This window comes from Geotrypetes seraphini, chromosome 13 (assembly GCF_902459505.1).
Source record: "Geotrypetes seraphini chromosome 13, aGeoSer1.1, whole genome shotgun sequence".
Lineage (NCBI taxonomy): Eukaryota > Metazoa > Chordata > Amphibia > Gymnophiona > Dermophiidae > Geotrypetes > Geotrypetes seraphini.
Window position 1 is genome coordinate 70,079,378 of NC_047096.1, and position 12,029 is coordinate 70,091,406.

The 12,029-nt window shown below is 41.8% G+C and overlaps 1 protein-coding gene across 2 annotated transcripts in view; it reads right to left on the reverse strand.

The window, feature by feature from the left end:
* The window catches only part of MRC2 (mannose receptor C type 2), a 143,550-nt gene that overhangs the window by 47,792 nt on the left and 83,729 nt on the right, over positions 1 to 12,029 (reverse strand). The window contains exons 13-18 of one of the 2 annotated variants that reach the window (XM_033918346.1): positions 9,973 to 10,115; positions 6,751 to 6,853; positions 5,105 to 5,243; positions 4,406 to 4,438; positions 3,260 to 3,420; positions 959 to 1,026 (exon numbers count right to left, since the gene is read on the reverse strand). In XM_033918346.1, the coding sequence (XP_033774237.1) occupies positions 959 to 1,026; positions 3,260 to 3,420; positions 4,406 to 4,438; positions 5,105 to 5,243; positions 6,751 to 6,853; positions 9,973 to 10,115 (647 nt within the window). Of the gene's footprint in view, positions 1 to 958; positions 1,027 to 3,259; positions 3,424 to 4,405; positions 4,439 to 5,104; positions 5,244 to 6,750; positions 6,854 to 9,972; positions 10,116 to 12,029 lie in introns of both variants that reach the window. The other variant, XM_033918345.1, reaches the window with a different exon arrangement.

Consider the following 12,029-nt stretch of genomic DNA (forward strand, 5'->3'; position numbering starts at 1 on the left):
ATGTCTCGTCTGGATCGAGGAATATCTTAAACCCTACATATAAATACGAGATCTCAATTTCAGTGCTATAGTTTTTTAGCATCTTGCTATAAATTTTTATTTTTTTTTCTTGCTTTATAATTATTCGCTATTTCTACATCTTGGATCTAAAGGAGGACTTGAGCAAAATAGTTAAATAATATTTTTCCTATTGGACGTAAATTTATTTCTTGTTCTTATGTTATTATGACTAATGCTTTCTGTACAAGTGTTAAACTTGAATTTAAATTGAAAATTAATAAAGATATATAAACATATGGTATAAGCGTTAAGAGATGTTGAAGGGAGGGGAGGGAGAGGGATAATTCTATTTAATATGAAGAATTGTAGAATTCAAGTGATGTATTTAAGTCAAAATGGTTGATACTTTTTGTTGCACTTGGTGTAAGTTATAAAAATGAATAAAGAATTATAAAAAAAAGATACAGAATAGGGAAAGAGCTTTAGAAAATCAGTTCTGAAAGAGCTACTGCTGATTTGAAAGTGGGGGGACATTATTGGAGGAGTAGGGAAAAAAAAATCAAGAGAGATCCCAGTTGTTGGCTCCTCTAAGTTTTTTTGAACTGATTCCTGGATTTAATAAAAACTTGTCAAGGTGTGCCCTATACCCATCCATCCCCCTCCTGAAAGCCCCTATCCTCACTCTGAAGAACTTCCCAACCCAAAGAGCATCCACTTCTCTCTGGGAGGGAATTAGGGGGTAGGGGCATCATGCTGGGCACAGGGCACAATTATAACATGCTGCGGTCCTGCAAATCAAAACTATTTTCACCTGGTAGAAGTCTCATTACTGGCAAATTGTTTGGAGTCTGTTAGGAGAAACTGAGTGTCAGACTTTTTGTTTTCTGTGGCTTTCTCTGCACTATGTGTACGAACAGAATTTTTCCCTCAGGTGTTAGAAAAGGAGAACCAGAGGTACCTGAACCGTCCATCATTCTCATAAGTATGTAATCCAATCCACCAGTGCTGTTCCTGCCCATGAGAGAACTAGAAAGAGAGAAGGAACAGGTTAGTGATATAGGCCATCCCACTCCTACTGTGGAACTGCTATGGAGAAAACAGTCATTGGCAAAGATCACCCCAACCCTGACCACATCTGAAGCTTAATCCAAGCCCCAAACCGGTGGTTCCCAATCCTGTCCTAGGGGCATCCCAGCCAGTCAGGTTTTCAGGATATCCACACTGAATGTTCATGAGTTAGGTTTACATGCAATGGGGCAGTGCAAACCGAACTCATGAATATTCATCAAGGATATCCCAAAAACCTGACTGGCTGGGGAGCGCCCAAGACAGATTTGGGAACTAATACCCTAAACCAGGGCTGCCCAAGTCCGGTCCTCGAGATCTACTGGCAGGCCAGGTTTTCAGGATATCCACAATGAATATGCATGAGAGAGAGATTTGCATGCCAAGAAGGCAGTGCAGGCAAATCTCTCTCATGCATATTCATTGTGGATATCCTGAAAACCTGGCCTGCCAGTAGATCTCGAGGACCGGACTTAGGCAGCCCTGCCCTAAACCATGCAATGTATCCAAAGAGTATATAATTATTTATAAGTACACAGGCTTCCAAAGACAGAACACCCAGCTCTAAGAATACAAGCACATAAGTGTTGTCATACTAGGACAGACCGAAGATCCATCAATCCCAGTATCCTGTTTCTAAGTGGCCTATCCTGGTCTAATAGCTTCCTTCACCTCACTTTTTAAGCATGCCGGATACCATTTACTCTTCCTTCTTCCTTTTTTTAATACATGAAATATGTCTGGTCTGGGCTTCCAAGATGGAATTTTTGAATAACATTTGATGTACATTTTTGACCTTCACAATTGCTCCTTTAAGTATTTTTTAAATCCATTCTATCATGGGCTCCTTTTTGAAAATTAAATGCCAGCATATTGGATTTCCTATGTGTACTTACTCCAGAAATTATATACAATCTGATCATGTTATGATCACTATTATTAAGCAGTCCAGCACCATTGCTTCCTGCACCAGATCAAGCATTCCACTAAGACAGTGTCCCGCAAACTTTCTGAAGCCGCAGCACACTAAACTTGGGGCCGCGGCTGGAGGCCATCCGGAAATGCATAGATGTCAACGCAATGATGTCACGCTATGCATGACATCATCATGTCGATGTCCACACATGCACGGAGGCCCTCCAGACAGGGCCCTGAGCCTGCTATACTATCCTGGGGGGGGGGGGGTTGCTAGAGGAGAAGAGGTGTGGAGAGGAGGAAAGGCGCTGGCCCCAGCTGACTGCCTACAGGATGTGCCTCTTGAGAGGCACATCCTGTAAGCAGTCAGTCGGTGCTGGCTCCTCTCCTCCTCGCCAGCGTCTCATGGCACACCCAGAATCTCGTTGCGGCACAGAGTTTGCGATACACTGCACTAAGGTCTAGGTCTAGAATTGTTCTCCCTCTAGTTGGCTCCTGAATCAGATGTTCCATAAAGAAGTCCTTGATATCATCGAGGAACGTTATCTTCCCTAGCATGACCTGATATTACATTTACCCAGTCAATATCAAGTTTGTTGAAATCAACCATTATTATTATGGAACCCAGTTTGAAGCCTCCATAATTTTTGATAACATTTCTGCCTCTATCTCTTCATCTGGTCCAATCCAGGTCACAAGTACCTGGCAAAAAACCCAAATAGCAGCAGAGAAGTCAACGAGCAGCATTTCTTCTGCTGGTTTTCCTCTGCAGTGACAACCATGGGGGCCCCACTCTGAAACCTGTGAAATGCATTTATATTATGATGGGGGGGGCCCACTGGGTTTGTCTAGGGTTTACCTAAGGATTAATCCTGCCCTGGGCGTAAGTGATCACACCTAAAGGTTGGTGCACAAATGCCAACTTATTCATTATTCCATAATGGCATCTGAGTGCCCAGATGCCATATTAGACAACCACTGGGCCTCTTCTCCCTCGAAAAGAGGAGATTGAGAGGGGACATGATCAAAACATTTAAGGTACTGAAGGGGATAGACTTAGTAGATAAGGACAGGTTGTTCACCCTCTCCAAGGTAGGGAGAACGAGAGGGCACTCTAAAGTTGAAAGGGTATAGATTCCGTACAAACGTAAGGAAGTTCTTCTTCACCCAGAGAGTGGTAGAAAGCTGGAATGCTCTTCCATAGTCTTACCTACCAACTGAAGAGATTGAGCTGGTTCTTTTCATTGCAATAGCATACAGTACTCACTCTCCCTCTTACCTTCTGAAGGTTCTGACCTAGAAAATCCAGTTCAGCCTGATTGTGGACAGACACCAACTCTGCGCGGAACCAGGTACAGATACGCTGAGACTGCAGCCAGGTGGATTGATGTTCAAAAAATTTGTACTCTGCATCCAGGTACCGCACCCACTCCTTGCTTCCTGCTAAGACAGCACATGTCTGTGAGAGAGGGGTGGCAGGTAGGGTTACCAGATTTTCCAACAGCTTCTGAGGGACAGCATATAGCAGCTGTAGTCAAAGAAAAACACCATCAATACATGCTTTTACCAGCAGAAAGGGTGCGCCATTTTCAAAGAGTCCCTGGAAATTATTCATATTGTTTTGTATGCGTCTCATACACACACATAGAAATGCACAGACAGACAGACAGACACACAAAGTTCAACATTTAAATGCATAATGTGTTCACGGTAGGGCAAATTAGAGGCCTGAAAGTTTGCCTAGAGTGCCTAAAACCCCTGCACTGGCCCTCAGTGGTATATGATATATGTATGTAAATATGTATGGTGGATACTTACAGGGTGTCTACAGGCAAACCATGAATCATATTCACCAAGTTTCAAGTTTCAAGATTTATTTCACATTTGATGAATCGCCTATTTCGAAATTCTAGGCGATGTACATAATAGTATAATATAGAAACTATAACCTAATTACAATAAAATCAATACAGACTCACATGAGAGAAAGGGAAGGAGGGTAAAGTTACAATGAGGGAGAAGAAAAAAACAAAAAACCAGGAAAGAACGAAAGGTAGGGTAAAATTTTCAAAGCTTTTCTTACGTAAAAATTGATTTAGGCATCCTTTAGTTAAATTATAAATCAAAGGCGTCCTTAAATAAATAAGATTTTAAAAGCTTTTTAAATACTAGGATGTCACTTTCAATTCTGATGTAATGGGGAAGGGAATTCCACCATTGTGGCCCTGCAACAGTAAACATCTCCGCTCTTCTTGTTCCAATGATTTTTAATGATGGCACAGTTAATAAATTTTGACTAGATGAGCGCAAAGATCACCAGACACTACAATTGTCCTCAGCCTACTTAAATGTGTTTGACAGAGTGAAGCTTTGACACAGAGAATGTGGTTACCCTGAGCAGCAAGTGAAAGAATACAGAACTAACCTTGTGTGACCTCTGGCTCTTTGACATCCTTTCCTGAAAAAGAGAGAGTAGCCGATATAAGCTTATGATCAATGGAATCATTTAAACTTATAGCCATAGTGAGTGTGCATCTGAGAAGACAGAGAAAGTTATTGCCAGGATTTAATTTTTGGGTGGGGCCACAGGTTGACATGGATGGGTAGGGATGTTAACACTGCTACAGGTTTTCATCTCAGTTGCTTATGCTGTTGCTGCTGATTTGGTGGGTCTGACTTCAAAGTGGAGGGGCTAAGGCCCACCTGTGGCTATTACTTTGCATCTGACACCAGAGAGGGAAAAAGTGGCTACTTTCGAAGGTCAAATACTTTGTGGGCAATGTTTAAACACTGGCCCTTTTATCTTTTGGTGAGTCAAAATATGCCTACATATTTTCATAGACAAGGCTAGGCATATGAGGTGGCTCACCAGATTTGCTGAATTGAGGGGGAGAGACCCCAGACCACTGTTACACATTTGTTATTTGGAACTGTTTATATTTTATGAAAAGTCCCGTGCCATACCCCTGCATTCCCTCTGTGAATGTGGGAGCGCAACTGTCACATCAGACATCGACCCACAGAAAGTGAATGATTGCCATCCGTACACGGTATTCCAGGGGTGCTTGGAAATGCCCCCTGTGTCGGCCCAATGCCTCCCCACCTCTACCTTCTCAGCCCCTACCTCTGGGGAGCTTACAGATCCAATCCAGCTGTGTCTCACACTGCAGCGCCATCCACTGCAAGGATGCCAGGTCCAGCACCACACAGCTGCGGATATCATCGTCGTCATGGCTACTGCGGTCAAAGTTGTTGTAGGCATACTGCAAGAAGGGAGACAAAAAGCCAAAGTGGGGGAAGGTGGATAATGCTTGACATGTGCCAAACCTAGGTGACGAAGGACCACAATATAGAATAAAATTCCCTTCATGAAACACCCCCCCATAAATGAATGTAACAAAACCCCTAAATTATTGTAGCAGTCTCAAAATATAACTTTTTTTAAAAAGTGTTCAAACTTACCTTAGTCAGTACTGATTCTGCCATAATATTTAGAACATATTTAGCAGCCTAGAAAACACAATCTGCTTGGAGGATAATGTGAGTTTTTTAAAGACCTATGAAGCTTATCTGAGGTCTTTTTATCCCATTTTCTCCTTTTTTTTTGGGGGGGGGGCATGGGTTCATGGTAGATAGTTGATAGATAAATAGATGGAAGAAGCTGCTTTACCCATTATTGAGGACACTGGAAAAGAGTACCCTTCCAGGTCAAACTCCCATCATTTTGAGCCCCTCTTATTTGCAGGTCTCAACAACTTAAAACAACAGAAGTGTGCTTCTGGCCACCCAGCCCCTTCTGAGGAGACAGTCTCTAGTTCCTAACCCTTCTCCAGGACAGCAGGGCAGTAACTTATTTCCTGATTCATCTATTTTCATTGGGCTGTGTGCCACTTATTAAACTAAACTAAACCTTAATTTTATATACTGCATCCTCTCCATAAAGATAGAGCTTGGCACGGTTTACAGGAACTTTAATATAAGGAAGGAAAAACATAATAAGAATTAGTGATTATAAAGAGGGTAGCGAGATTTACATTTTTGAGAATAGCCACGTTTTCAGATGCTTTCGGAATAACTGGAAGAAGCCCAGATTCCACAACAGGGAAGGAAGCTGAGTGATTTTGAAGAAAAAAGATTTCCCTAATTTTCCAGAATAGATAATGCCTTTTAACGAGGGGAAAAATAGTTTACGTTTTTGGATGGATCTAGAAGTGTCAGGTCTCGTAGAATTCCAAGATAGTGGAATTAGAGGAGGAAGAATGCCATGCACTTAAAGTGAACCCTAGAAATTACTGGAAGCCAGTGAAGTTTTGACAGAAGCGGGGAAACATGATCAAATTTACTTTTTGTGAAGATCAACCTAGCTGCAGTATTCTGGATCTGCTGAAGTCTTTGAAGACTTTTCTTGGTTAGACAGATAGATGGAGTTACAATAGTCCAGCCTGGAAAGAATGTTGTTAGAGGAAGCAGGATCTCACTTTTCTCAACATGTGTAGGCTAAAAAAACATTTTTTTTTTTACCAGAGTTGAAATGGCCATTAAATGAAAGTGTAGAGTCAATAATGATGCCCAAAGCTTTGCTTGAGAATTCAATCTGCAGTGTGGGACCAAAAGGTAATGAAATGAGCATGGGTAGCTGATCTAATTTTGGGCCAAGCCAAAGTAATTTTGTTTTGGACTCATTCAGCTTCAGTATTCTCATCAATATTCTATATGCCCAGTACAACAGTCATCTCCAGCCATAGCAATGACAACCACATCACCACTCACCCCAAGGCCATCACTCCATGTCCAGCTTCTGTCCCCTCCAGGATTTCGTTTATTCAAACCAATCCAGAACCAGTACTGCTCATGAATCTCAGACTCCGATTCGCTGATCAAAATGTAAGTCACATGATAGGGAGTCAGTGTCCAAGCTGCAGGTACATAATTATACCCCTTTATAATCTCCCTGGACTGATCTGTGATGTCATAATGCAGTGCTTGTGACATCACAAGTTCCTCATCCTAGAGACCACTGATATCATTGAAAGAAGGATGCACAACCAGTTCCAACTATGTGTGTGATAGAACCTTGTGTGTTATAAAGCCCCATGCATGTTTGGCACAGGAATCAGCCAGTAATGGCCAGCATTTTTTTTAAATGTGTAAATATATAGCCAACCGTTACTCAACAATACTGTAGATTTTTAACAACCACTAAACCAAAATACAGCATAATAGTATTTTTATATAAGATTTTTCTTATATATAAATTTTTGTGTATATAAGTCTTCAGAACTTGCCATCCACCAGCCAAACTATTCTTAGTCTTGTTTTTTTTGGCTTGTATCTTTTCATCAGACTTAAATACTTTTTTCTTTCTTATAAAGTGCTCTGTGCAATTCATGTGTGAAATTCATCTTATAAAAAAACTTCTTCAAATATCTATAAATTTTGTTAAAACTTTGTACATAAGACCTGCGGCTGCTGGGTCAGACCTGTGGTCCATTGTGCCCAGAAGTCCGCTCATGCGGCGGCCCACAGGTCAAAGAACAGTGCTCTAAATGAGTCCAGCCTCACCTGCGTACGTTCCAGTTTAGCAGGAACTTGTCCAACTTTGTCTTGAATCCCTGAAGGGTGTTTTCCTCTATAACAGACTCCAGAAGAGCGTTCCAGTTTTCTACCACTCTCTGGGTGAAGAAGAACCTCCTTACATTTGTATGGAATCTATCCCCTTTCAACTTTAGAGTGCCCTCTCATTCTTCCTACCTTGGAGAGGGTGAACAATCTGTCTTTATCTGCTAAATCTATTCCCTTCAGTATTTTGAATGTTTCGATCATGTCCCCTCTCAATCTCCTGTTGGGATGCAGCGGAGCAAAATAAAAAGTGGGGGGGGGGACTCTCTTTGCGAAACATGTCAAGTTGACAGGTCCTGCCTGACATCTATCGATTTATGCTGAAAGCATATTAAATCATTGCCGAAGCTAAGTACTGTACAAAGTTTTAACAAAATTTATAGATATTTGAATATGTTTTTTATAAGATGAATTTCACACATGAATTGCACAGAGCACTTTACAAGAAAGAAAAAAAGTATTTAAGTCTGAACATAAGAACATAAGAAATGGCTTCGCCGGATCAGATCCCAGGTCCATCCAGTCCGGCGACCCGCACTTGCGGAGGCCAAGCCAGGTGTTCCCTGTTGAGAAACCTTGTTTACTCGTATCCCTCAATGTGATTTGCGAGAAGGTGTGCATCCAACTTGCCCTTGAATCCCGGAATGGTGGTCTCCATCACGACCTCCTCCGGGAGTGCGTTCCAAGCGTCCACCACTCATTGTGCGAAGCAGAACTTCCTGACATTTGTCCCGGGCCTGGTGCCCCTCAGCTTCAGTCCATGACCTCTTGTCCAAGTCACGTTGGACAAAGTGAATAACAATGTTTCTTGCTCTATTTTGTCGAATCCTTTTAGTGTTTTAAAAGTCTCTATCATGTCCCCTCGCAGTCTTCTCTTCTCGAGGGTGAACAATCCCAGTTTTCCGAGGCGTTCTTTGTAGCTCAAATTCTTGATACCTTTAACTAGCTTCGTGGCTCGTCTTTGCACCCTCTCCAGCAGGGTTATAGCCTTCTTTAGGTAGGGAGACCAGTGTTGGACACAGTATTCCAAGTGTGGTTTGACCATTGCTCTGTAAAGCGGCATTATGATGTCCTCCGATCTACTCGTGATTCTCTTCTTTATCATGCCCAACATCCTGTTTGCTTTCTTTGCTGCTGCTGCACATTGTGCCGATGGCTTCAGGGTCCTGTCTATCAGTACCCCCAGGTCCCTTTCTTGTTCGCTCTTGCACAATGTTACACCTAACATTTTATATTCATGTTCCTTGTTTTTCTTACCCAGGTGCATCACTTTGCATTTTTCTGTGTTAAACTTCATCTGCCATTATTCTGCCCATTTCTCTAGCTGGTTCAAATCTCTCTGGAGTTCTTCTCTGTCCTTTTGTGACCCAACTGCCCTACATAGTTTTGTGTCATCTGCAAACTTGATTAAATTACTTGTTTCTTCTTCCAGGTTTGGCTGGTGGATGGCAAGTTCTGAAGACTTATATACACAAAAATTTATATAAAGAAAAAATCTTATATAAAAATACTATTATGCTGTTTTTTGGTTTAGCAGCATTTTTTTTAAACACTTACTATTACTAGATAAATTAGCCCCAATATTCAGTGCTGGGCCATGTCCAGGTACTTGCACTGAATATTGGAGGCTAAATGTGGGTGGGCTGGGTGCCACAGCTTATGCTGGGGCCTGCATGTAGCTCCAGCTGCATATCAGATCGGAACCCGCATATCTTAATTTTTTTAAATAAGATGCCCTGAACCCCCTCCTGCCCCCCTACAATGTCCCCACTTTCCCTCCCCCTTCCCCAGACCACAAGAAGGCCTCCGCCTCAGTAGTAAGCAATCTGTTGCAAGTGGTTGTGGCAGCCATTTTAAAAAAGCACCACAAACGTCAGGAGTGAGGGGGCTGTGTCTCCTGCCCCCAAAGATACCACTAGATCTCCAGGGATACAAGTAGGCCCAGGAGGGCCTACCTGGATGGCTGGGGTAGGGGCCCTACTTGCTGCGGGCTGGGGGAGGGGGAAGGAAAGAGGGAGCATTGTAGGGGAGTGGGAGGGCAGGAGAGGACTTGGGAGTGTGGGGATCTTTTTTATTTTTAAGTTATACAGGTACTAGCCTAATATTCAGTGCCTGCACCCGCTTAACTAATATGGGTGCTGGCATTGAGTATTGCTGGCACCTGTATAAGTTGAGGCTCCTTCCCAGTGCCACCCCCAGCACTTTCTCTGACCTGTCCACTTTTTAACTGGGCAGTCTGTGGGAATATTCAGGCACTCTCTGGTTTAAGTGCCACTGAATATCCTCATTTAGGCACCTGTCTGCTTAAATTGCTTTGAATATCAGGCCTATAGACCTTCATATATGCACATGTGGTTACTGTCAGCTCCTCACCCAAAATTCTTGTTGAGTAGGTGGGCCACAAAATGCTCCTCATCCATACTGCCAATACTGAGGAGTTGGGCCCCCAGCTCCCGGCAGTACACCTGTGCCTGCATCCAGGTCTTCTTCTCCTGAAGCTTCTCTGAATGGAACACCTGGTGTTGCGGATAGAAAAAAAAATCATCTTTATTTATTTACTGCTATATCTTAATAGTCTAAGGCAGGGCTTCTCGCGGTACACAATCACATCATAAGAACATAAGAGCATAAGAATAGCCTTAGTGGGTCAGACCAATGGTCCATCAAGCCCAGTAGCCCGTTCTTACGGTGGCCAATCCAGGTCCCTAGTACCTGGTCAAAACCCAACGAGTATCAACCTTCCCTGCTATCGATCCAGGGCAAGCAGTGACTTCCCCCAAGTCTTTCTCAATAACAGACTATGGATTTTTCCTTCAGGAAATTGTCCAAACCTTTTTTAAAACCGGCTACATTAACTGCTCTTACCACATCCTCTGGCAAAACATTCCAGAGCTTAACTATTCTCTGAGTGAAAAAAATTTTCCTCCTATTGATTTTAAAAGTATTACTCTATAACTTCATTGAGTGTCCCCTAGTCTTTGTAAATTTTGATGAAATAAAAAAATCCATCCACTTGTACCTGTTCTACTTCACTCAGGATTTTGTAGACGTCAATCATATCTCTCCTCAGTCGTCTCTTTTCCAAGCTGAAGAGCCCTAACCTTTTTAGTCTTTCCCCTTTATCATCTTGGTCGCTCTTCTTTAATTCTTTTCTAGTGCTGCTATATCTTTTTTGAGATAAGGAGACCAGAATTGAATGCATTACTCCAGATACCCAACATTAATATGCATAAGATAGATTGGCATGCACTTCCTCTGTGGTATGCAAATGTATCTCATGCATATTCATTGTGAATATACAGAAAACCTGATGGTGTTTCCTGAAGATTAGATTGAGATGGCCTGGTCTAAGCGGTGTACAAAAAATACATCTATATAATAATAATAATAAAAAGTCCTGAGATAGGGCATGTGGTTACTGCGGATGAGCAGAGTAGATGAACCATTTGGCCTTTATCTGCCATCATGTTTCTATGTTTCTATAAAAGAATTTAAAACAGATAAAAACATATACACAAAATCCCAACACAAAATCAGTTTAGGTCAGATTAATGGACAAGTGCTGAGAGTAAAAATATAAATCAACCATCATCACAAAAAGAAAGTCTAAAAAAAATTTGCCTTAAGACCTTTATAAAAAGATAATGTTGGAATTTTACTTCTTGTGGCAATGAGCTTTATAACAGAATCCTCAAGGTGTCTCAGATTTAAAGATGCAACATTTAACATAGTAACATAGTAGATGACGGCAGATAAAGATCCGAATGGTCCATCCAGTCTGCCCAACCTGATTCAATTTAAATTTTTTTTTTTTTTCTTCTTAGCTATTTCTGGGCGAGAATCCAAAGCTTTACCCGGTACTGTGCTTGGGTTCCAACTGCCGAAATCTCTGTTAAGACTTACTCCAGCCCATCTACACCCTCCCAGACCATGATTAAAAGACCATGATTTAAAAATCTTTTAAAAACATGTTGATTTATAAATTTTCTACAATGATGCAATAGCCAAAGGAGCATCGATGTCCAATGCTTTATAGAGTGGCAACAAAATTTAAATGTAATACTGTACATTACTCAGTTGGTAAGCAGTGTAACCATTTCAAAATTGATGTAATATGACTCAGTCGCAGAGTTAGTTATCACCTGAGCTAATGCATTCTGGGCAATTTGCAACACACAAATGAAATATTGTGGTAACCCTAAATATAAGGCATTGCAATAGTCAAGGCAAGACATAACCATAGCAGTGGCATTATTAGACAGCAAATTTTGGGTGGGCCTGAGCCTAAAGAGGGCAGCCACAAACTTTTCTCTAACCCACCCTACCTTCATTTCAAAATAATCCTCCATTTGATATCAGACCAAGTATGTCCCATCAACTGCCAATGTTTAATCAGAGGGGCAGTGTCTCTTTCAGTGCGGACCCGGGAT